General features: G+C 39.0%; 1 protein-coding gene across 1 annotated transcript; it reads right to left on the bottom strand.

Moving 5' to 3' along the window:
* Positions 1–2: 2 nt before the first annotated feature.
* mrpl37 (mitochondrial ribosomal protein L37) lies at positions 3–24,817 on the bottom strand. The gene is made up of 7 exons (XM_079818555.1): positions 24,293–24,817; positions 23,969–24,152; positions 15,812–15,927; positions 8,816–9,001; positions 4,885–5,036; positions 4,288–4,491; positions 3–187 (listed from the first exon to the last, which is right to left on the bottom strand). The coding sequence occupies exons 1-7, from the start codon at positions 24,675–24,677 to the stop codon at positions 110–112; spliced, it is 1,305 nt and encodes a 434-aa protein (XP_079674681.1). The 5' UTR covers positions 24,678–24,817; the 3' UTR covers positions 3–109.
* Positions 24,818–26,649: the final 1,832 nt, after the last annotated feature.

Below are 26,649 nucleotides of genomic sequence, written 5' to 3'. Positions count from 1 at the left end.
TTTAGATTTAATTGCCAATATTTTATTCACAGTTCTCAAATATTTTCCATTTATGGGATTTTAATGAGATATTGAAATGTCATGAAATAAATCAGGTGCTTTGGTCTTTTCACGATGCTCCATGTAGGTAGAGCGCCAGGAACTTCTTGAAGGTGTTAGGCTGATATCCTGCCAAACCAGCAGGGACCTACAAATGAAGAGCATGACATGTTTAGTCAGCAGATCACGCAAAACAGAAAACTTGACACCACCTTCTTATATTTCACAACTCAATTACTGGAATGCTGATTGCTTGACCACAGCATTCCAAGTATTGTTCCGGACTTTCAAAGCAGGTAACGTTTCTTTGTAAACCAAAATAAACGGTGGCTTTCTGCACAGCACAACTCACCTGAGAGCGTCAAAGCAAATACAAAACTCACTGTTTAACCATATTAAAAACCAACAACCAAAAATAAGAACCTTGGCATTATCTGAAGTTCACATTTTTGATGGAGAGGCTACACAGTTTTTGACAGAAATGGGAGCTCTAGCGTAGTTCTACCTAGAAGACTCCAATGTCACGTCATTCACTAATTATCTATCTAACCAATCATTATTCGTCTTCTGTAGTATATAGGTTCTGTTCCATCCCATTACTACGTTCACAGATACTGGCGTCGGCGTTCACCCCCATCCTCCCCACTACCACCAGGTCAGTACCTGTCCATACATCTTCAGGCAGGAACTGCAAGCATCCGCTACCCTCCGGATTCGGACTATGGACGGGGCCTACGCTAAAAGAACTTTATCATTTCATCCATTCGATACACAAATGTTTTTCTCGCCTACTGAGTCTTTCAGGTAGAAGTGCATTTATTTGACTAAAATACAGTAAAATCTCAAACTTTAATTATGCCAGTTTTGCTGTATCATTTCAAGTCCAAGTGCGATAACAGTAACGCTGAATTCACACGGGGCGTTGGTGTTAACGCTTCTCATTAACTTTGAATGGGTAATGTCATGTGTTGCCGAACTGAATTGTGGGTTCCATCGCTTCACTCGCGTTGCAAGCAAGCCTGCAGCACTCTGCTCAGAAACTGAAGCCTCCGTGCCTCGATCGCCCCCCGGTGGTTGGTCATAGTATAGATCCTAAAACCCACCCCTCCATGTATTACAATGGATGCTAGACAAACTAAACAATCAAATTACACTTCAAATAATTGTTTCCTAAAGATGTTTTTTTTAGGCAGTTTTTAATCACAATCATTTCATTTCAAGTTAGTTATTTGATGCTATAAAAACAGGGGGTGTGACGTCATGATTGACAGCTGAGATTGATGGCTTCTCTGAGTGAAGTTGTCATTGAGGCACTAACAGGCTTTTTTCTGGATTTGTTTTTTTTTTTTTTCTGGACATGACTTCCTGTTCTCCACTGCGCAACTCCGGTCCCGAGATCACTACTGCGCAGACTTGGTCCCAAATCTGCGCAAAATGTCAGCGCAGTGAAAGCTTCAACTCTCGTCAGCAGAAGCCAACAAAGTCGCATCGTCCATATTTTTTACGGTCTATGGTTGCAAGTGGCAGAAGTTGAAGATTTCTCAACTTTTCAAGCGCCAACGCAGGCGTCATCCAATCAGATCGCCCTATGCAAATACCCTAGAGCAGACGCTAGTCAATTGCGTTCATGCAACCCTAGAGCAGACGCGGCAAGTAATGTGATTGGCTGTTGTCACTATGACGGTCGCATCAGCGTCAAGCTTCAGCCACGCCCTCCGTCAAGCGTTAACACTGACGCCCCGTGTGAAAGCAGCGTAAAGAAGAACAAGTTGATCAACCTGAACCACCAGGACGTTTCACAGTGGTCATTTTTTATGTTATCCCTCTCTTACATGTGATGTTCAGATGTGATGTTACAACTGTAATTTCTCTACATCATGATAAAAACTGTATGTCCAAATAACACACTGACATGCATTCAACTGCACGGTTCAGGAAGAAGTATTTAGATAATGGTGAAAACACAAAAGGTTGTAGTTGTACTGTTGAGGAATAGTGTAAATAATACATTTTAACCACTGATCTCTTCTATTACTCTATCTTTGGAAGTCCATGTAATGCTGTTTTGCCCTTACAGTTAAAAAACAGCATTTCCTTGACATGTACCCCTTTTCCACCAAGGTAGTGCTAGTGCTAGTTCGGAGCCGGAGCCTAGTTTCAAATCGGTTCTTTGTGTTTCCACACCCAAAGCACCAGCTCCGAGCCAGGAAAAGTGGTTCTTAAGTAGCACCAAAACATTGCTGGGCTAGAAGTAAGAACCGATTACGTCAGGCGCTGGGGGCGGGGTCAACAAGACAAACACAAACTTGAGATCCGCCATTTTGAAATAGCAGCTAATGGAGCTAACAGCTAATGCTCGTTTGTAATCTGTCTATACAAATTACGGCGAACTGCATGAATGCGTTGGATTCGCTGTGTTTTCGTTGTGTTTTGAAGCCGCTGTAGGATCATAAAGCCATGTGAATCAATCAGGGCTTAAAAACTGAAAAAAATATCAATCGGTTCACTCCGAGCAGAATCGATATTATAGCGTTTCCGTTTTTGCGTTCCTCAATAAACATTACTGTTCCGAAAACGGTTTGATGTGAAAAAATACCGGTTAATAACGTTATTTTAATTTAGCCTATACTTTAAACAAGTATGTATAAATAGACTTATTTTCACTCAATAATAATATAACGCATGGTAATTAAACTTGAATATTTATTTAATAACATTTTTAAAACCAGAAATACATGCATTAATTACAAGGCATAAACAGCGGACCTGTTTTAATGGAGCGTTAGACAATCTAAAGTGGCCCTCTAATGCCGAATTATTTTCAGAAGAGTGATAACATTCTTTGTACATAACTTTTTTTCAACACGACTTGTTTTAAAAATTGCATGAATAAAGAATAAATAAACTGGATAACCATTGCTCTTTTAATGCACCGTCAACTGCTAATTTCAAAGCAAACACTGCGCAACACGTCCTTGCATCACATAATCAAATTCAGTCAGCTAATAAAGCTTGATCATTTAATGCAATATAACATACCATTTAATACAAAGCATCAACCGTCTATATAGAAAACATTGACCTGTCCTGTATTGGCAATCTGAAAGACTATAGGAAAAATGTTTGATAGATGCTAGTAGCCTGCTTGGACAGGCTTAAACAAAATCCATAAACTAGCCTAAATCAGTCTACTTGAGCTTAAAGTCTGTACTGCTTATTTAAAAGTTCGAAAAGAATGTCCTCCAATACCTGCGCTTTCATTGTAGACCTCAGCGGGGAAAGAAATGTACTTGAGGCATGAAAATGCGTGCTCTATACTGACTTGCGTACCGGTAGATTCATAGATGACTGGTGCGCGGGCATTTCACTCACGCTTGATAAGTCAACGTCACATGCCGTACTACTCAATTCATGATTGGTCACTGCCAAATTAAAATATTAAAGAGAACGATAAAATAACGTTATTAACCGGTTAATGGTCACTTCAAATTAACGTTTCTGTTCAGAACGATTCAAATTGATTTTGATTTCGTTTCCGTTTTTGTTTCTCTTAACATTTCGTTCGTTTCCGGTTTTTGTTTTCGTTCCTTGAACCGGTTCAGAGCCCTGGAATCAATAGTAACGCAACGTTTGCATTGTTGGTGGATGCTTGTTCGCAGCGGTGCTGTGCAGACTGATCGACGTATGACAACGAGTTCAGCGAGAGCATACGACTCCTTATGCTTTTGATTCAATCATGCGTTTTTTTGATATCATGCGTGGATAGGTCTGCGCAGCGTCGATGCATCTCGAACAAGCCTGGTGTGTTTGTGTTTCCCGCTGCCTCGCTGAGAAAGATGAGACGTATACAGTGACGTAAGACCTGGCTCTGTTGTGGCTCTCAGCATGTGGAAAAGCAAACGGTTCATAGAAGGCTCCTCAGTCAAACCAACTATGAACTGGGACTAGCACTGGCTCTGAACTAGCACCCGGTTCATTCTGGTGGAAAAGGGGTAATGGTGATAAACTCTTCCGTGCGAGCCAAAGCAACCAGCAGGCGGGACTATGCAAATGTGTTGCATTACAATTACATTTATGTATTTAGCAGACGCTTTTATCAAGTGACATGGTGTTGCAAGGTGATGTCCTGAAGCTACGTCATGGAAATAATGGCAGGACTACTAATAATGGTGTTTTCTGTTGGAGATTCACTCTCTCACAAATTTTGATGGACAAAGTTAATGTATTTGAAAGATCTCGACTCTTTACCTTCACAACTTTCTTCTTGATATAAGGCCGGACCTTGGCAAACTCATAGAGAGGCTGGTCTTCGTCCACCCAGACCAGGTTCTTCACTCCGCTGTCAGATTGCAGGTCAGTCGTGTTGAGCTGAAACACCACGAACTGGAAGAGGCGGCCATTAGTAGCCACACTCTGCACCACGAAGGGCTTCTCCAGAACTCTGGGCTCCTTCTGCAGGAAGACCAGAGAACGTCTGTAAACTTCTTTTTTGCCTTGTTATTATTGACAAACTCAAATTCAATTGATGCAAGGAGTAAAATACAATCAAGGCATGTCATCGACAATGTTTTTCTCTAAAACACAAGGAAGAATGATCTAGAAATATGTTTATTTATAAGCACCAATACAAACATCTGTATTTAGCAAGCAAACATTTTTTAGTAACCAGTTTTTGGTCAATTTATTGAAACTGTTTGAACTAGCAATTAATATTACATAATATTAAAACATCTCTTTTGTTTGACCCCAAACTTTGGAACAGTAGTGTACATTGTAAACACTCAATGTATTGCCCAGCCCTGAACAATATTTCTATTGAATATTTTAAAGATGTAAGGTTCTTACCCCATACAGGCCTTGTGCTCGGGCCAGTGCGTTTCCAAAGGCGAACATTACCATCTTAGCACGGAGCTGCTCGGGGAAGAGTTTTGGGGTGTTTCCCATCTCCATCAGGAAGAGAGTGTGGGCATGAGGGTAAGGATAGCCCTCTCTGAAACCTGGCGAAAAGGAAACGAGCAATAAATAAAACACACTTCTTATTCCCATAATGAGAACATGATTTCAAACTAGACATGATTGAAACAGGAACGTTGACTGATTGACAGCTTTAAAGGACAACTCTGGTGAAAAATGAACCTAGGGGTAATTAACACATGGTTACCGAGTAGATCGTTCTCTGGGATGCGTTTTCATGAAAATCGAATGTAAAGAGTTTTACCTCTAAAAACAGATTAGCTTATAACGCTAGTATCTGGGGCATATAATAAGTAAAATTAAATTGCTAGTTAATACCACTAACAAGACTCAAAATAGCCTCACACTAACACGGTAGCATAATGAGGGTCCCTACATGCAAACCGAAGCATTGAGAACTTTGTAAGTGTACAAACAGTTTAATTAGAAGATACTTTATAAAGACAGTACATTACGGCATTAGGAGGCATCTTGGAAAACAGTCTCGACAAGTCGAGCCACGGTTGAATAATCCGCCATCTCTTTGGTGTTTATCCTTTGGAAGCACTAGTCTCTGTTGCGTTCAGTTTTTTAAAAAATTATTTTTATTTATTTATTTTCTCTGTTGCTTTCAGTGCTTTCTTCCAGAAACAACGGACCATATGAGATTCCAAGTCACAGTTCATCACTTAGCACAGCGTTCTTGGCTCGACTTGTCGAGACTGTTTTCCAAGATGGCTCCTGTCTGTATACGCGTAATGTACTGTCTTTATAAAGTATCTTATTAAACTGTTTGTACACTTACAAAGTTCTCAATGCTTCGGTTTGCATGTAGGGACCCTTGTTATGCTACCGTGTTAGTGTGAGGCTATTTTGGGCCTTGTTAGTGGTATTAACTAGCGATTTAATTGTACTTATATGCCCCATATACTAGCGTTTAGGGCTGGTTAGAATACCATTTTTTGTGCTTCGAAGCTTTGGTAGTAATCAACATTGAATATTCAAAGCTTTGGAGGGAAGGAGCTGAACATATCCTTCTCTCTAATAAAGGCTGGAATCTGGAGAAGCGGCGCGCCTCACGCGGGCAGGGCTGCTAGCGTGGGCTTATATGCTCGGCGAACGGGCAATGAATTATTGATACACAAAACACACAGGTCTGTTACGTCCCAGTTTTGATATATTATAGTAGTAAAAATAATTCTGTTCAGTTATAGATTAGGCTACAGTTACTAGTTTCTGCCACTGGGGCCGGGCTTCGGGCCAATTTTCACTTCATACCTCAAACGCGGGCTTTTTCCTTCATTTTATATATATATATACATTTTTTATATATCATTCATTAAAAGAAACAATGAGGTGTGCTGCGCTGGTGGAAACAACATGAGACCACGACTGTCAAGACGGCTCGCACAGTGTTTAGAGTATCGCCGCAAATGAGTAAAGCAAGCCAACACGCAAACTGCCGAACGTCTTAGATGCTCAAAAACACAATCTCATTAAAACGAATGAGACTAAATTCTCTTACAGTGCTTAGGTCATTGACGTGAACTCCGTTAAATGTGCATAGGCTAGCGCAAGAATTGAAGATCGGATTTATATTAATTTTGCGGAGAGGTGTAGCTAAGGTATACAATACCTTTTTATTTATTTATTTTTTAACACGTTTAGGCTACTGAAAAAAAAAAAAAAAAGGTTCTATATGGCACTAAAAGTGGTTCAAAAAAGTGATAGTATTGGCTAAACGTTTAAACCAACATTGTGATGCTTAAAGTGTTTTATATCTATGGATTTTATTATAAAGCAAGACAAGTCAAGTGCTTATTTAAAGGGGCTATATGCAACTTTTTCCCCAAAATAAACGTGACAATAGCCTTTTTATTTTACCATTTATGACTCAAACATCTCCTGATGAGCATACTGACACCTTGTCCGCTCACAGTGGGTGCACCTATAAGCCTGTATCCTATTTTTCCTATTTTCTGGCGGGTCGTTTTTTCCCGCGCTGTCTGCGGATGTGACGTCACCACCGCTGCGAGAGCGAGCAGAAAATAAGAGCAGTTCTGTTTTTTGGCCACAGGTGTCAGTCGCGAGTTTAAATTTCAGAAAAACGCATATAGCCCCTTTAAGAGGATAAATGGATCAAACGTGTTGTTAACTCACTGTCGGCCGCTTGGCACATTTTTCTAAATTAACTTAATAAAGAAACGAAACGAAATATAACTACTTTGACATTAAAAACAAAACTTAACTATTTTAATGGCTGCAACGATGTGTAATAGGGAGGAATGTTTACAAAAAAAAAAGGTTCTATATGGCACTAAAAAAAATAAAAAAATAAAAATAAAAAAAACCCTGTCACTTCACTTTATTTGTTTCATTTGCGTGCGCCATTGCGAGCAGCATCAGTCTAACCTCAACTTATCAAAAATGCCTTTTTACTGTGGTGGTGGTGATAGTAGGCTAAACGTTTAAACAAACATTGTGATGCTTGAAGTGTTTTATATCTATGGATTTTATTATAAGTAATACAAGTCCAGTGTTGATTTGAGAGGCTAAACTGATCAAACGTGTTGTTAACTCACAAAACAAAAACTTTAATTTAACAAAAAAAAAATGCTTTAAACATTTTTCTAAATTAACTTAATAAAGAAACAAAACGAAATATAACTACTTTGACATTAAAAACGAAACTGAACTATTTTAATGACAATGTGTAGGCCTAATAAGGAGGATAAAAATAAAAATAAAAAAATCATGGGACTTGGGCCGATAGTTTTGGTAAGCTGTCGGACATGGCCGGGCTAGGGCCTCAGCGTCTAGGGCCAGGGTCGGGCTATAGGGCCTAGATTTGAGGCCCGTGCAGGGCACTAAGACTAACTACAATTTAAAAAATTTACCGTGCCACTTGAGCCAAACTAACGGGCGTCGCAGCACATCAGCAGCAGCAGTCAGATTGTATTCTTCACGAGAGCGAGGATCTAAATTACAAGATGATCGCGGAATATTTGGTTTCAAAGCGATGTAAAAGCGCCTATTTAAGGGAGTTTGTCATTGTGCTGTTTTGTTGCTATGTTATTCATTAAGAATAATAGCTAATGAACCCACAATTCAAGCAACCCGCCCCTGAATTGGCAAAGCGAAAGTAAACGGCACACGACTGCATGAGTTCAGCCGCTCAGTGCACAAGCACAGGAATGAGGGAAACCCTTTTTTTTTTTACCGTAACGTGTAAAAAGGATAATACATTTTGATTCTATTATTCTATTTTCCACAATGTCAAACGAACGCAGTTTAACCCCAAATGCAAGCTCAGACATGGCTTCTGCCATATAAGCTTGTGCAGTTGTGCGCTCTGCTGCAGGGAACACTAAGAAGAAGCAAATATATTTATTAAGTATAACAAGGCTATTAAAAATGGCTTGGCTATAAGATAATTGAAAAAAGTATTGTATTTTATAGTGATTTTATAGTGTAAACATATGCAAGCGCGAATGAGAGTTTCGAGCGGGATGCCAGGTGTTCGCGGAAAAAACAACAACAACAAATGTTCGAATCACAAATTTGAAAATCGAATACCAACCCATCAAACGAATATTCAAATATTCTGGTCCAGCCCTACTAGCGTTATAAGCTGTTTTTAAGAGATAAAACTCTCACATTCGATTTTCATGAAAACGCATCCCAGAGAAAGATCTACTCGGTAACCATGTGTTAATTACCCCTAGGTTCATTTTTCACCGGAGTTGTCCTTTTATAACTGACTTCCAGTTGCTTTGTTTCTGGAACTTGCTGTCAGTGATTGCGAATGAAGCCAGCAGCTGACCTGTGTCGTTCTTCTCCTGGTAGACGTTTGTGCACTGCAGGTCGATGGTTGGCTCGATGGGGTAGAAGGTCTCCAGAGCCTGATCAGCAGTGCTCTGAATCTGCTCCTCTCCAGCCAACACGGGTACAGGGGTCATGGAGTTCAACAGCAACCCGTTCTGACCTCTGACCTGGAACATGTTCTCTCCTGGATACAGATGAGTTTTGGATAGTAAGTAATAGAAGTGGTAGCCCCTCCCCCAGTTTTGATCTACAGCGTTTTCAAATGCGGCATTGATGTGTAACGCAGTCACTCTTACTAGCCACTTTGGTGTTTTTGGCATCTGAAATAATTAACTAAGTGCAGTAGTGTTGTCAAAAATATAGATTTTTCGATACGTACCGATACTGAAATACACTTCCAACACTCCAACATTTTTCACAGAATAGATACACGATACCAGCTGCGTTTTCTCACTCTCTCGTCTCTCTGACACTATGACATGCAAACCCGCCTCTCCTCACTCGCACGTTTCATTTGCTCCGGATGAATATTGTTGGTGTTAAAAGGGCTTGAATTTCAGCGTGGGATTGCGCATACTGCACGTAATTTTACTCGCTCCCGCAGATTTTATGCTCACACCTAAAGTGCGCGCACATAAAGCCGCCTCTCAGTACTAAATTTAGTTCTTCTTTGCTGCTTCTTGCGCTAAAACAGTCAAATACACATTAAATATTGTCAAAATGTGGGTCTTGGCTAGTATTCACATTAACACAGTTAGTTATGTTATAAGTGAACGTTGAGAAAGAAAACATGTGTAACAGAATAATGGATCTGTGTGTCAGGTCTTAAAGTGACAGCAGCATAATATAACTGCAGCCAAATTACTAGATAATATAAAAAATATTGATATGGCATTTTTTACACATGATATCGATAACAAAATTGTGGCCACTGAAAATACTAAATGTCTAATAACTTTGGGAAACCTAAAGCAACAGTGGCTGGTTAGCAAAAAAGTTAATGTCAAATCCTAAAAATTGCCGTTTTCAAATATTGTGTAAAAATGTGTGGGAATTTAATTCCCACAATTTTGTGAATGTCTCATTTGCAATCATTATTTTCTGTATGCCATTATCTGAACCAAATGTTATCTTAGCAAGAACAAAAATGTTAAAATAATTTGACAAACAATAAACTCCTACAGCACTGTAAGAAAAAGTATGTAAGATAATCAATTAATTTTAATCATTAAACTGTATTAAATGTATGTAAGGAATAACTTACTAATTAATTCTGCATTCTTTTTGAATAATTCAACAAACAATTATTTAAAGGTCCCGTTTTTCGTGTTTTTTTGAAGCTTTGATTGTGTTTACAGTGTGCAATATAACATGTGTTCATGTTTCGCGTGTAAAAAAACACAGTATTTTTCACACAATTTACTTATCTGTATACTGCTGTTTTCACTGTCCTCAAAACGGCTTGAAAGATTTCCCTGTTCTATGAAGTCCCTCCTTCAGAAACACGTAACGAGTTCTGATTGTGCCAGCGGTTCCTGTGTTGTGATTCGACAGCAGCTTTACCGGAAAGGTCACGCCTCTCACCATAACGGGGATGCATGCGCTCAATGATCTCTAAGTACAGCGTCCCTGGGAAAGCCAAACAAAGGTGACTTGACTCCGGGATGAAAATAACAGCGTCTCGACGACATGGCGACAAACAAACTATACAAACGCAACCGAACGCAACACTTCCTCTTATCCACGCGGGAGCAACAAGACCACGTCCCCTTTTTCGCGTACTCTTGTGGGCGGAGGTTAGTCGACAAACTGTTCTACTGACGTCATTAAAGCAGGATGTACAGAGATGTAGTCCAAACCGGCCGTTCGCTGTAGGCTTTGAAAGGGAACTTCTGTTAAATAAAATATCTCGCTTGGCATTGAACTTTGAGCTTTATAATTTTACAGGTATTATATATGCTCTAACAGCAACATTACACACTAACTAAAGTTTGAAAAATGGGATCACGAAGAACAGGACCTTTAAAAAATCTAGGGTAAGTAAAGTTTTTTTTTAAAGAAATTGATACTTTTACTCAGCAAATACCTGTTAAAATGATAAACAATTATGTTAAAGACAATTATCTTCAAATATTACTATTTCATATAAATGCTTTTTATATTTCATCAAAGAAAGAAGTTTTCACAAAAATGTATTCAACATTAATGATGATAATAAGAAATGTTTCTTAAGCATCAAATCAGCATATTAGAATGATTTCTAAAGGATCATGTGACACTGAAGACTGGAGTAATGATGCTGAAAATTCAGCTTTGTCATCAAAGGAATAAATTAAATTTTTAACCCTCTGGGGTACTTCATCAATGGGTCACACTCAGGACTTTCGGGTCAAAAATGACCCGAAGGGCGGGATTAAGATAAAAAAAAATTGAGTAAAATCAATGAAACATATTTTTGTACAATAATATTTTTTCTTTTCTTTTTTGGTGTTTTGAGATAATTTTATGATTTATAATTAATATTTATGCAATAATTATTTTATTTTATTATTTTCCCCATTGAATATAATAGAAAATGTATATATATATATATATATATTTTTTAATTATTATTATTATTATTATTATTAAAGCTGTATTTCATTTTAGAGTCAAGCTAAGTGAGTTAAGTGAGATCAGTGCTATCCGGTGGATACATTGAGCATTTTTATCACGCAATAGCACATTTTTACCACTATAGTGGATTTACAGCTCTCTGTAGAAAGGCTTGTGAATTCTAGTGATTTTTGCACATATTTGCCAATTTTTTTCAGGTTGTTGATTTTAATATATAATAACAGATTCTCAAAGACTATTTTTGTCAAGTTTTTTGTTTGTTTGGTTGGTTTACCCACTGGGGTACTTCGGGTCAAGAATGACCCGAAGCGTTTTATAATTTTTTTTAAGAAATCGTAGCTTCATCGGAATGGTCCGAAACTTGGTGACTTTATTGGTACTTGGTATATGAACACCCCCAAAAAAAAGTCTAAAAAATAGTCACACTCAGGACCTTCAGGTCAAAAATGACCCCCTTAGGAAATTAATGGGAAATTGGCAAAAATATGAAAATACAGAGTATCAAATTACCATTTATTATATAATAACAGATTCTCAAAGACTATTTTTGTCAAGTTTTTTGTTTTGGTAGGTTGGTTTAAATGGTAATTTGAAGTGCCAGTTTTACTTTATAAAACAGTCAAACCTGAACATTGCATTAGAAAGAGAACAAATGGAAAGCTTTTTGTTACCCATTGTTTTATTTGATTCATTGATTTTATTTCACATATTTACACATTTCTCTGTTACAGTTTCACCAGTATCATATTTCCCTTTGTGTGTTTGTGTGTGTGAGTGTGTCTATTTTGCAACCTTGATGGCTTACAGTCCCATGCTTTCATTGCTGTGATAATTGCTTTTATTTCACAGATTTCCCAAAATTAGCTTTTGGAATGACACACGTTCATTTGTGTGTGCGTGTGTTTTTGTGTGTTTTTGTGTGTGTGTGTGTGTGTGTTTTTGTGTGTGTGTGTGTGTGTGTGTGTGTGTTTTTGTCTGTTTTGCACTCTTAATGTTTTAGAGATTCACCCCTTCACTGTTGAGTCCTTTTTTTCTGCATCCTGGCTGATTTGTAGATTGTATGCACAAAAAAACTCTGTATTTTCATATTTTTGCCAATTTCCCAGTAATTTCCTATGGGGGTCATTTTTGACCAGAAGGTCCTGAGTGTGACTATTTTTTTTACGACCACTTAGACTTTTCAAATCCTGCCACCAATAAAGTCACCAAGTTTTGGACCATTTCAATGAAGCTATGATTTTTTTTATTTTTTATTATAAAATGCTTCAGGTCATTTTTGACCCAAAGTACCCCAGAGCGTTAAAGTCCCTGTAAAGTCAAAACTAAACATGTGTTCTGAGTTTCTCACACCACAGATAAATGTGTTATTAACCACCCAGCCAAATTTGAATCATTAAAAAATCCACCAAGTACATAAAATAGCTTATCAAAAACTTGAAAAAATGAGCAGCATTCTCTGCTCTCAAACTCTGGGGGTGTGTCCGCTGTCGGCGCCGGAACCACACCCACTCGCGGGAAAGCTGCCGTAGCACACAAGACAACACTCACTGATCACGACCGTCTATGATCACGACGCACCAGATGTCGGCGGGACGGGAGGACTAAGGCCGGGGCGGGTGATAGTCAGTTCTGCAGCGGATGATCAGTGAATCCCAGTTGTCTCCGGTGAAAGTTTGTAAAACGATCCGGTGTATTGTCACTGCAGACTCAGAGGCAAGCGTCGGTGGTTATCCTCAGCTCTCCATGGAGATGGCTGTTCACAAAATTAATCCACCTCTTCTTGATCATCGTGTTTGTTTTGAAAGCTGTTTTGTAAGTTGTAGACTATAGTAACTAACAGTACTGACAGTAACTCTGGATCGAGCGGGCAAACTGATGCGAATGTGCTCTAGTTATGATCGTGTTAGGGGAGGAGCGAGGCTCGGTGGCTCCAGTGCGTCATCGAGCCACCGTTTTAGCCCCGCCCAGAAAATCCTGAACACAGCAACAGTGAAAAACTGTTTAATGGTCTAACTTCTGAATTCAGTACTACATAGTTCACAGTCTTTGTAATTTGTTTCAGCAATACATTTATAACATTTATAATGTTTTTAGAAAAAAATATCAGAATTGCCTTTACAGGGACTTTAAATATATTAAAATAGAAAACAGTTATTTAATTTTTTTTTCAATCACAATATTGCTGTTTTTACTGTATTTTCCATCAAATAAATGCAGTCTTATGGTGCGTTCACACCGGACGCGATTCTCGCGATTGATTTACATGTTAAGTCAATGCAGAGACGCGAAATGGCATTCTGCGGCGCGATTCGCACGAATGAGGCGGCGCGAATGACGCGATTTGAGCGTTTTGAATTGCTCAAATTGAAAAATCTGAACTTTGGCGGATATTCGTGCCGCGTTAACCAATCAGGAGCTTGCTCTAGTAGTGACAACAATGAGGAGAAAATCTGTATATTAATATCTGGTTCAGACAATATGATTATCACTGTGATAACATTAAATGACATGAAACACAAGTCAAGTCAACTTTATTTATATAGCGCTTTTAACAATGTAGATTGTTTCAAAGCAGCTTTACAGTGTTAAACAGGAAAATAATGCAGCATAATTTTATTCAGCTATATAGCCATTCTGGAGAAAATGCTGATGTCATCAGTTCATTTCAATTATCATACAGTGACAGTGTGGGCTTTAGATCAATAATTAGATCAGTAATTTAGTTTATATGGTTAATTTAGTTTATTAATTAGATTTATTTCGATGTTTAGTTGAAAAATTTAGTGTCTCTTTAGCCTGACAACCCAGTCTCTTTTTGCAAAATGCAAGTTTATGTATGATCAATAATACAAAAGTATAAGTAAAAGGTATAATAAGCTATACATGAAATAAAGCAAACAATTCACTCAAACATTCAAAGTCAGTGCTAGTAGGCTAATGTTACAACTGTAACGTACAGTTATAGCCTAAAAATAAAAAAGTAATGAAATTTCACTTTGCCCTCAGCCTAAACGATTTGCCGGGGAACAAATTATAGATCCATGAGACCAAAGATCGCCCGTTACAAGGCGAATTATAGCTCGAGACACACCACAGAGACATCAGAGCCAGCGGCAGACGGCAGAAGAACTGGCTGAGGAAAAGTTGCTCTCGCCGGCGTTGACAAGTGCTGAACGCCGCTGATCCGCTGGAGCTCACAAATTCAGAAAGCGCCAGATAAAATGTTCAAATAGGCACTCTTTATATAAATAAACCACAGATTTGAGCTTTAAACAACTACATTATCGACTGAAAAAGTCTTAAAACTACGTTTTGTCACACATTAAAGCTACACTATGTAACTTTTCCGTCCACTAGAGGTCGCCTGTTCAAAACAAAGGCGTAGTTTGATGACGCCACGTTTGAGCGCAGAATCTCGGGACATGTGGTCTTCACCTCACAGCCGGTGGGAAACAGTCAGGATAGGACTCGGGCAGAAATCATGTTCATGGATGCAATTATTAACATTACTGTAGTCTGAAGCAGAGCAGGACCGATTGTTGTGGAGCTGAGCAAGGCCGCAGGAGCGATTGAAGAGCGGGACTGTTATTATGGCATAGTCGCTGGCGGGACTTTTATTATGACACGGTTGCCGGCGGCACTTCCTCTTCTCCAGTGCTGAGTGTGAGGTAACACAGCTCTGTTTATCGTATTAGATATATCTGAGTGTGTTGAAAAGGAAGTTATGACGTTCGCTCGGCGGCTGCTATGACACTTGTTCACACTGCAGTGAGAGTAAAGTGTTTCACTGAATAAAACCGGAGACCGAGGGTGACGCAGATATGACGCCATCGACAGGCGACTCCCTCACACGCATAGCTCACACGTCCCGGCTCCTTGGTTAAAATTTTCTCACGATTTACAAATAGTTGAAAACATTTGGGATATTCTAAGTACTCAACTGAACAAAATATATAACACTGGCCTAGTGGTTTCTGGATGTTTTACTGCAAAAATCCTACATAGTTCACCTTTAACAGTAGATTTTAACAAAAAAAGACGTGTAAACACAACGTCTGTTGTGCAGTGAATGTCACACGCGATTCGCGCGAATGAAGCGAGTAAACTCAAAATGTTCAAGCGTCCACCTTCGCGCGATAATCGCGATTAATTCGCGTCAACTGCGTCTGGTGTGAACGCCACATTAGAGTAACGCTCAAAAGTTTGGGTAAGATTTTAAAATGTTTCAAAGTCTTTTATGCTCACTATATATACACACATCCATTTAGGCCATTTACATTAATAAAAACAATATTTGGTCAACTACTAACTACTACTAGTACCAGAAGATCCAGACTCAGACTGAAGAAAAGACATATGTGGCCCAATAAACACCCACCTCTCCTCCAGCTTGCTGCCAAACTGTATTTCTCAGCAAGAATCCTCTTGGCCAGCTCAGGACGAGTGACCTGCAGGTCGCCACACAGGTGAAGCAGTCTGTGCAAGAGCGAGGGACTATAGAGGAAAAGAAAATACACATCTCAAATACTTCTTACCCACATAAAACACCTGATGGTTCATACAGAACAGGACGTGAACATTCCCAATTCACCAAACGTATGTTCCAGAGTGTAATGTCACTTCGTATCAATGTCAATATGGCCTTTTCATGCCCGTGGTGTGACGGGTTTTTGTGAGAAGGAAAATGTTAAGGGCCAGCAGTAGTTGGGAGATAAAACAGCCACCAAAGGGCAGACTTTAACCGGGGAGATGAGAGATATCAAAGAGGCTCTTATGAATGGCAGACCTCCCAGGAGCGGTATTAATTAATAAAGGCTTTACAGAGCCGCTGCCTGCTGGGAATGCAGACTGGCCCGTGTTTAATGACCGTCATTAAATTCAACACTCCATCAGAGCGCCACGGACCGGGCCAAATGCCACCTTCTATATTGAAGCTGTTGAGCCAATTATGAAGCGCTGGGACTGTAGCGACTGTCCGCGGGTCTGTTGAAGGTGCAGAGATGAACAGAATGAGCTGAATGAATGAATGTTTATGGTAGCACTGCTTCCAAAGTAATTACCATGGTACAATTGTGATATATGGCTGACCGACTATATACATAATGCTGTTAAACATGCCTATCTTGTACTAGAAAGCGCTTCACCCCTCCCCCAATGACTGAATGATTATTCAATCTCAATATGAACACATTATTTTACAAACCTTTTGACTTGAATGCCCCCCCCCCCGCCCCCCTACACTGCCCAACACAATATTCAAGGCACCCTAATTAATATAATATTAAAATAATTATACTATAATATATAACTATATTTATATTATTCACAGAAACGGTAAGTGTTGCTATAGATAAATAAATTAACTTGCAATTAATTATGCAGTTACAGAAGTTTCAAGAACTGTATGTTCTTCAATAAAAACAGACAATGGCCCAGTCTGTCATGATTGGTCTACTCAGCTCTGATTGGTCAGATGGCCCAGTCTGTTGTGATTGGTCTACTCTGCTCTGATTGGTCAGATGGCCCAGTCTGTTGTGATTGGTCTACTCTGCTCTGATTGGTCACACGGCCCAATCTGTTGGGATTGGTTTACTCTGCTCTGATTGGTCAGTTGGCTCAGTCTGTTGTGATTGGTCTACTCTGCTCTGATTGGTCAGTTGGCTCAGTCTGTTGTGATTGGTCTACTCTGCTCTGATTGGTCAGATGGTCCAATCTGTTGTGATTGGTCTACTCTGCTCTGATTGGTCAGTTAGCTCAGTTTGTTGTGATTGGTCTACTCTGCTCTGATTGGTCAGACGCCCCAGTCTGTTGTGATTGGTCTACTCTGCTCTGATTGGTCAGACGGCCCAGTCTGGTGTGATTGGTCTACTCTGCTCTGATTGGTCAGATGGCCCAGTCTGTTGTGATTGGTCTACTCTGCTCTGATTGGTCAGATGCAGGGGCGTAAATCACGGGGGGGACGGGGGGGACAGGACCCCCCCAATCTGAGGGCTGTCCCCCCCCTAAAAACTATGCTGAGTATTGTAAATAATATAATGATATATACTTAAAATAAATGTGTAAGTAGTAAAACAATACAAAAGCAAACGGGACAAAAAATGCGTTTAAGTTTAGAAACATTTTGAGTCCCCCCTCCCCCTTGCCCCACAGTGGTTTGATCCACCGCGCACCTCACCTAACGTTACCCATTGAACGTAAAAAAAACTACCACCACAAGTTTGGGGAGAGAACAAAACTCTTCAGACAGCAGTTGTGAAACTCCAGTAAGCTGTCAATACTATTTTATTCACTTTAAACATCAGATGAAGTGACTCTTTTCTCTTTAATACAGATTAGGCAAAACACTGTTAGCGTCACTTGCCCACCGCGGCACCGCCCCGGGCCACCGTTGTTTTCATTTTTATAGTAATAAAATAATTTTGTTTAGTTAGAGAACAGACAGAACAATTAAAAACTGAACGTGTCTGCTCAATACAGCACGAGCCCAACGAGAGTCAGATTTCATTCATCATTAGAGCAAACAGCTGACAGACAAGATGATCGCGGAAGAATTTGGTTTCAAAGCAAAATGTAAAAGTGCCTATTTAAGGGAGTGTGTCATTGTACTGTTTTCTTGCTGTGTTTTTCATTAAGAATAATAGGCTAATGAACCCATAATTCAAGCAACCCACCCTCGAATTGGCGCTAATTCTAAATCTAAAGTATATGCGGCGCTCTGTCAGATCTGTGTTGGGTTTTGCTCAATATGATAAGTGGCAGATCAGAGGGCTTGCTGCAGTTGAATATCTAAAGATCTGAATATCATAGTATAAAATACTATGTGGAGGATGCAAGATAATTTTAAATAATATGACTGTGTGGTGAACCTACTCATATTTAAACAACTATTGCTTTGTGTTGTTGGTCAGATAAAATGACAAAAACGAAACGGACATTAGATAATTATTCAGTGCACCAAAACGGCAAATAAGCACACTTTTTTTTTTTTTTTTGTGGTACACATATCCTTACAAGTACGATTTTGGCTATATTATTTGTGTCCACTTCAAAAATTGCTCTTGAGAAATTTCATGTTTATCGTCCCCCCCTACTGTTAGATAAAATTTACGCCCCTGGTCAGATGGCCCAGTCTGTTGTGATTGGTCTACTCTACTCTGATTGGTCAGATGGCCCAGTCTGTTGTGATTGGTCTACACTGCTCTGATTGGTCACATCTGACTAGGCAATGATATTACGCCTGAAAATAGGCTAACTTCCGTCAACATAACCAACATGACAACCTGCTTGCACAGAGAGCACTGGGGACTATTTTCAGGCGCTGCGTAATATCATTGCGCCTGCTGCACCCATGGTACAGCAGCAAAATTCCTGGATTTTTACGCAGGAATGAGAGTATAGTTCCTAGCCATATCGACCTAGAAAATCGCAACTTTTCATTTTCCATCGGTCTTAGTACACGATGTAACTATACACATCATAACATGTAAATAGGAAAATGTTGGCGTTATTTTGTCACTTATAGAGCAGTAGGCTACAGTGTTTCCCACACATAGACTAATTAGTGGCGGTGCGCCACAGAATCAACACCGGCCGCCACATATCGCGCCTCGTTATTCTTTTTTTTTTTAATCTTTTTTTACGCTATTTAAAACACGCAGCGTATTCGTTCAGCTGCATTTGCTTTCCCTGCTCTCCCTCCGTCTCTCTGTCACTCACCCGTCTCTCGCTCTCAAATGGCCAAACCTGCTTTTCATATGAAACAAAGTATAAGCTTTTACATTTTTTTTAAAGTTTGAATACGAAATTCAAACAATAAATAGGATTTTGGCGCTAATGTGGCAGTTAAAGCCAGAGACGTTGAAAAACAGAGTTGCGACCACTGATCTTTATAATGATTTATATAGATCGGTGGTTGCGACATGCTTCATCTCCCGGCGGCGCGCGCGGTCACGTGGTTCACGGAGCTCTCAATAGTTCCACACAAACCGCGGTCAATGCATTTTAATCTAAACGACAGTTTCACTATACAGGTGTTTGCAGCAATTTTTGGTAAACAGTACAGCATAGTGTGCAATGCATTGATTATTACGTCAACCATTTACAGTATCATTTTATTATGGAGAGTGATGGAGATGGAACATCGTTAACATTAACATTAATGTTTTGCTTGTATTTAGCCCTCAGGTATTCCTTGCTAATTGCTCACACTTATACTCATTGATGGTCAAATGTGACCATACACCTTAACTATTTTCAATAAATAAATGTTCTATATTTTAGTTTAATAATATTTATTGAATATTTTGAGGAGATCTTTTGGTACTAAATAGGCCTACTATTTGTGCAATAATTATGGTCCATTAATGACCATTTAATTTATTAAAATATTTTTCTTCTAATATTTTTCTTATTTATATTACAATTAGTGTAATTAAGGTTAAAATAGAGAATTCCAATGCAAAGAGGCAAATTAGAGTAATTTTGTGGCTGGAAAAATTATACATTTAATTTGTAATGCCATTACCCACTATAGGTGCCTGTATGGCTCTTTAATAAATATTCACCTAGTCTAGTTGCTCAAAAAAGTATTGCAGATCATAACTGCTTACTTATTTTTAGGTTTGGCATTTGAATACATATTGCATGATTAAACACTAGATTTCTTTAAATGTGAAATTGTATAACGTTAATAACTTACATCCTAATATTTTTGAATGATACTTATATAAGAACACACAAGTGAATATTAATGAATGCAAGCTAATATAATTTAACCCAAGAAAAGTTTAAAAGTGCTAAAAAGGCAAATGTATTTTCCCCTATATGTACAGTAGGCTATATACATATGTATTGTATTGATATTGAATCAAGATCAAAATCGATATTTGTGCCAATCACCAACCCCCAAATACCCCCACCCGTCACCAACCCCCAAATACCCCCCTCCACCATAAATTGGTTTCTAATCTGTGGGAAACACTGGGCTAGTTGGAGCTGTTTACCTCCAGTCTTTGTGCTAAGCTAAGCTAGCGTCAGACAGAGTTATGGCACACACAGAGATGAGAATGGCATGTATGGACTTATCTAACTCTGGGGGATACGGTGAATAAGCTAAATTCCCAAAAAGACGCGTTCCTTTAAAAATATATTTTGTCTTTCACATAAAAAACTCATACAGTTCAGGTTTGATGAACTGTATAGAGACAGAGCGTATTTAGGCCACGCCCACACCGGGGGGGGGGGGGGGACAATCCAACGCTCTCCATTGACTTTGCATTGCGTGAGGCTGCCTCATTGTCATTTCGGACTTATAACAAAAAACAGAACAATGTCTAAAAGCTGATATGTGACAAGGTGTACAGCAAACAAGCTAAAAAACACAGAAATAAAAGTTTTTTTAAGCTGTCGACCCAAAAAAAACGAGCGTTTAAGAAGATAAAAGTGGATACAGGCAATACGAAGTGAAGCTTCAGCAGGAAGAATGGGTACATTTTGGGATCCTAACACTCAGTATGTCTCAGTATGTCTATGTGTGCAGTAAATATGTTGTCACTGTTAAAGGAACTGTATGTAAGAAATGTATTTCAATTAATCATAAAATGGCCCTGATATGTCACTAGACATTAAGAAATCATGTTAATTTCAAATATTTATATCACTGACAACGGTTGTCCGGCCAAGATATTGTCATTTTAAAAGTGAAGTTGCAGCCCTCAACTGATGTTGATGTTGACATGTTGTGTCATGCCTGAAGCGTCACCCTCCGCCTATCTACCAATCACGAAGTCAGTAGTGTTTCTGCATTCGGGTTGCCAGCTCGCTCTAGTTACCACAGCTGCAGCTACAAACTTTTTGGATAAACAATGTCTAACTTTACGAAACCTAAACGACCTCGTTATGAATCAGAAAAACGTTGTGACAGTGTCCGAAATAAAACAAGGATTTGTATAGGAGATGCCTTTGAAAGATGTAGACGGCTGAAAACGGAGAATAATTTGAACTGATGCCAACGTTGCTAATTTTCTCCTGGACAGGTAAGGTTCATCTATGTTTGGCTACCTTGTACTTAATGTAAATGGACATTTCAAATATTCATGAGAGTCGAACAAAGATATGCATGTTCGTGCATAGTAACGTTAGGTTAGCAGATGGAGGAGGCGGGTCATTGAATTGAAAAGGTAACGTTAAGGAATTGTTTGGTAAATAAAAACGGCGAGTCGTCATTGCTAACATTAGTAATGCATTATCAGAGCCCGTTTCTCTGTCATTATGCTGAGACGCTGAGGAAAACAACATTAGCACGCCTATTATGGCAATGTGAAAACGTATTTGAGACCGTAGCCTAACGTTACCTCATATTCCTCATTCGTTCTTCGCATATATAGTGGACAAAACATGCTGCAAGTTGACCTGTATGACCATTGCTAATGTTATTTAGCTTTGCTGTAATTTTACTATAATATACTATAGTATTTTTTCATGTGGGAATGTACGAGCGATCATATTTACGATTATATTTGGCTAATCGCCATAAGTAAATTGCGATTCATAATTACTTCACAAAACATCGCTCTTGAAGCATAAACATAATTAACAGAAAGAAAAAAACGTACTGTGTAGGACTCGTCACTTGCCATTGAAAGCTCCGTGTAGCAGCCTACGTTCCTGCTGCATCCTGCAGCCTATCTGGCAGCCTCGAGTCAGGGGGAGGGGGAGAGGGGATACACCGCTCAACAGTAATTTGAAAGTGATTGCAGTACCAGTTTTGGCCACAGTCCTACATACAGCTCCTTTAAGTCAAATATCCAAATGTCCGTTTTATATATTATATTTCCTGTCGCTGATTACGCTCCCCTCTAGTCGTCGTAGTTCTCAGTGTAATATGACCCGTCGCGCGCTGTCTCAATGGCCTGAATCCACTTTTTTGTCCTTAAACGCTCGTTTTTTGGGTCAACAGCTTATAAAAACGTCTGGGTTTTTGCTTCTGGGTTTTGTTTAGCTTGTTTGCTGTACACTTTGTCACATATCCGCTTTTGTACATTGTTCAGTTTTTTGTTATAAGTCCGAAATGACAAGAAGGCAGCCTCCCGCAATGCAAAGTCAATGGAGAGCGTTCGATTGTTTTCCCCCCCGGTGGGCGTGGTCTTCAGATTATGACGCGTGTTGCTCTGTCTCTATAGAGTCTGGGAAACTACGTCATTGCGCATTGCATTATGGGTAGTCACCGCCATGTTTTAGGACACGCTCAGGAGCGTACAATGATAACAAATGCGAATCACCAGAGGAAAAAACGACTGTATTTACTTTAATACTTTTTAAGAACTCTTGCTTGCACTCACTTATAATAAATGGACTAATATTTGAATCTCTTACGTACATGAGCACTCAGTCGTGCGGCCAGGACACTGCACATATTCATCACGTTTCATACAATGAGAAATCAGACGGCCGCCTTCTATCGCACCACACATTGGTTTGTCTTTTACAGTTTATTTTTTAATAGCCTAACTAAAAAGTCTGTATCTGATATATAAAATAGTAAATATACTTATAGCTTGATCTCAGCCAGTGGATCATTTATTCAATCAACATTGCCTATATCATATCGCCCTAATTCCTTAACGTGCATTAAAGGATAACAGATTATGGCTCGTAATGCAGCTTTGAAATGATTTGTATTTGAAAGCGCTTTAGCCTACAGTACTAAAAAGTTTTTTCTGGACTTAAATGGAACAAGTACAAGATTTCCTTCTACTGAGAGAAGCTGAACAATGAAGCATTTCCAGACGCGTTTCATGCATTATTTATGGTGTGAGCACATTCAAGCGGTTCAGAAAATATTCATCTGTAATATATCTGTTATAAATAATAAATACAAATTATAAAGACACATTTTGGCTAAGTTGTTTATTTCCGAGTGTTATGCTGCCTTCACGTGCTCTCGGAATTATTACGGAATTTTCCTTGGTAAAAATTGCACATGAACGCGCTCCACTTTGGAAATATGAATGGGATGAGCTCGAAATCACTACTTCAGAAGTGGGAATTGTCAAATTTCCGATAGCACGTGAAGGTAGCATTACTTTCACTTACTCTTGTTATTTCCAAGCTGGTAAACTGAAATATTCGAGATATGAGATATGATTTGAGATATGTTTTCCACGCAGGTTGTAAAAGAGCGGCTATGGCAGTTCATAACACAGCAAGCGGTGACCATTCAAATGTGTTTTTAACTGTATAATACAAGTTTTAAAGTCTACCTCCACTACTACTCATTCTCTAATGTAGTGCAGTGTCCTAAAGACCACGAATGCATTGTGTTGCTGACGTCACGTTCCCATTCTCTATAGACAATTTTAATTTTTGTGTGAAGCAAGTAATTTTAGGAAGTTTAAATGATGAAATAATGTCTAGTGATTTTACGACTTCATTGTTGAAGATACATTTCTAATTAAGGCCTTGCATTTATGACAAGGCCATATTTGAGTTTTTTTAAGACACTATAAAAGTGGGATCAGTAGGACAGGGTACCCACCAGAACCTCTCTCTGGGGGGCCGGTGTTCTGTAGTGTCCCACAGCCTGGAGTTTTTAATGGCGTTCTGTACTCTCTCATCTTGATTCTCAATCTGATTGACTGGATCTTCAGCCAGGGTGAGAATCTGAGCAGGTAACCCTTTAATGAGGACTGACTTACTGAGCCAGAGGGCTTGTCGAACACCTACAAACAGATCACAATCATACATTATCCGCTGTTACACAAATATAAAACTAAAGTTTATATATACTGTTATTGTGGGAGAAAAATAACATAAATTCACAATTTTCTCCCACAATAACACACAGAAAAACTATAACTACCTTCCAACACATTCGTCCTCTGATTGAATATGTAACAGGGTTTGTCTTTATGCAGAGGCATATCTTCTAGTTTAGGAGACTGATAGTGACTCGGGTCTTTCCATCCACGGACCCAGGGAGGAAACCTAGGCTTTGCCAGTCCAGGTACGAAGTGCATCCTGTCAGCATAAGTGATCGGCTCCAGTCCGGCTATTTCGTGGACCACACGAGGTTTTTTCCTCGGAAGAACCTTCCCATATAAACATGAGCTGGTGGACAAGCAGCGACGTCCATGAGGAATCATATAGAGGACACTATGACAGTCTGCTGATTTGCAGTTTTGAGTTATTTTAAATGCCGATGTCCTTATTCTTTCCAATGTTGCGTTAAACATTTTACCAAACATATACAACAGATGTCTGATATTGATATATTAGCCAAAAAGCTACAAAACAATGATGCTCGTCGTTATGACATTTTCTCGTTGCACTCAGGAGGCGGCCATGATTGTGTGACGTCACGCAGCCAGTGAGCCTGTCTTCTTCTGGAGATGTGCACGTTAACAGACATAACGCGTCACTGCCATCTATTGATTATTGCAGGGATTTAGGTCTGAAGCTTGTTTGAAGCTGCATACATGTACTCAAAGCCATTATTCAAAATAATACACTGCCCAGCCAAAAAGTCACGGTTTGGATTTTAATAGGCAAATGCTTAAGAGTCTATGATTGGACCATTATTCCAGTGACTATTATGTTTCTAGCATGTTGTATGTTTGGCAACAGTTCTTCTAACCCAGTGTGTAGCTATGTAGGAAGAAACGTCATGGCCATATTCCAACCCTTACGGAAGGAAAATATATTTACCAATATATTACTTGAAATATATTATAATATATTGTTAATATATTGATGGTACATATATACAATATATGTAATATATTGCAGTATATTGCAAAATATACAAATGATTGCCGCTTTCAATATATTGCAATATATTGGAAAATATAAATATTAAATCCCATATATGGGAATATATCGCAAAATGTATTCCATGATATTTTCCAATATACTGCAATATATTTTTGTTTCGTAAGGGAAGGTGACGATGTCAAGATTCATCAGGCTCAAATTGTGAAATAATTGTTGGGAGGGAGCATGAATAATCTCCAGTCCAGACCTTAAATTCATTGAAAGTCTTTGGGATGTGCTTAGACTTTAAGTAGACTTTACAGAGTGCTAATATAATTATAATATAATATATGATAATATAACATAATATCAGTGAAAGACAAGTTATGCATTGCAATATTACTTTACTCCCTAAAAAAGTAGGCTAACTAAATGTGTTACTTAGTTCCCTTTCGAGAGTATCTCTCGTATTGCGTAGCATCACGCTAGAGTTTTCCCCCTAGCGTAATGCTACGCAATACTCATTCCCTTCTATCAGGGAACCAAGGTTATGTTAGATAACCGAGTCGTTCCCTTTCAAGAGAATCTCTTGTATTGCGTAGCATTACGCTAGGGGGAAAACTCTAGCGTAATGCTACCCAATACTCGTTCCCTTCTCACAGGGAACCGAGGTTATGTTAGATAACCGAGTCGTTACTTTTTATTGTGTTACGTTTCTTTTGCATTACTTTTTGTCATCTGGTCTTAGCTTGCTTGCTAGCAAATTTCACACCAAAAGTGAAATTAATAAGCTTCAGGCTGAAATAAATTTTAATTTACATCTGTACTGGCACAGCTCAAACAAAATATGTTTAAAGTGGATCTTCGAAGGTCAGCGAGATTAAATACACATTATATCTGTGTATTATTGCAGGTTTGCGTAATTTTTTGAGATTGTATTTTTTTGTTTGTTTTTTAATACTGAGGGCCCTATCTTGCACCCAGCGCAATTGACTTTGTACACCGACGCATGTGTCATTCCTATTTTGCACCCGCGCAAAGCGCGCTTTTCCCTCCACAGAAGCACGTCGCTAAACTAGTGAATGAACTTGCGCTACCTGGGCGGTTCAGCGCAAAAAAGGAGGCGTGTTCCGGCGCAAACAATCCCTGGTGCTATTTTGCTGTTCCATTAAACAATTGCGCCACTGACCAGAAAAAACTAGTCTAAAGTCAGTGGCGCGTTGCGCGTTGTTCATTATGCTATTTTAAGGGCGCATGCTTGACCATAATGTATAGCGTGCACAACGCGCATACACTTTGCTCATGTAATCTACACAGATGCAACAGTTATTTTTGCAAATCATAAATTGTTACACTAAAAAATATTAACACATGAGATGACGGAAATCATTGTGGTGTGCCACGAAGATGTGAAAAAATAGGCATAAATCTAGCTTACAAATTATTCAGGCTAATTGTAGTCTAATA

Source organism: Gobio gobio, assembly GCF_949357685.1.
Source record: "Gobio gobio genome assembly, chromosome: 6".
Taxonomy (NCBI): domain Eukaryota; kingdom Metazoa; phylum Chordata; class Actinopteri; order Cypriniformes; family Gobionidae; genus Gobio; species Gobio gobio.
Note: the sequence above shows the minus strand (reverse complement) of the source record. Positions and strands in the feature narration are given on the sequence as shown.

Coding starts and splice junctions, on each gene's coding strand:
- mrpl37 (XM_079818555.1), bottom strand. CDS start 24,677: ATGTTTGGTAAAATGTTTAACGCAACATTGGAAAGAATAAGGACATCG. Junction 24,153..24,292: donor GAGGACGAATGTGTTGGAAG/GTAGTTATAGTT, acceptor ATCTGTTTGTAG/GTGTTCGACAAGCCCTCTGG. Junction 15,928..23,968: donor CCCCCCAGAGAGAGGTTCTG/GTGGGTACCCTG, acceptor TTTCCTCTATAG/TCCCTCGCTCTTGCACAGAC.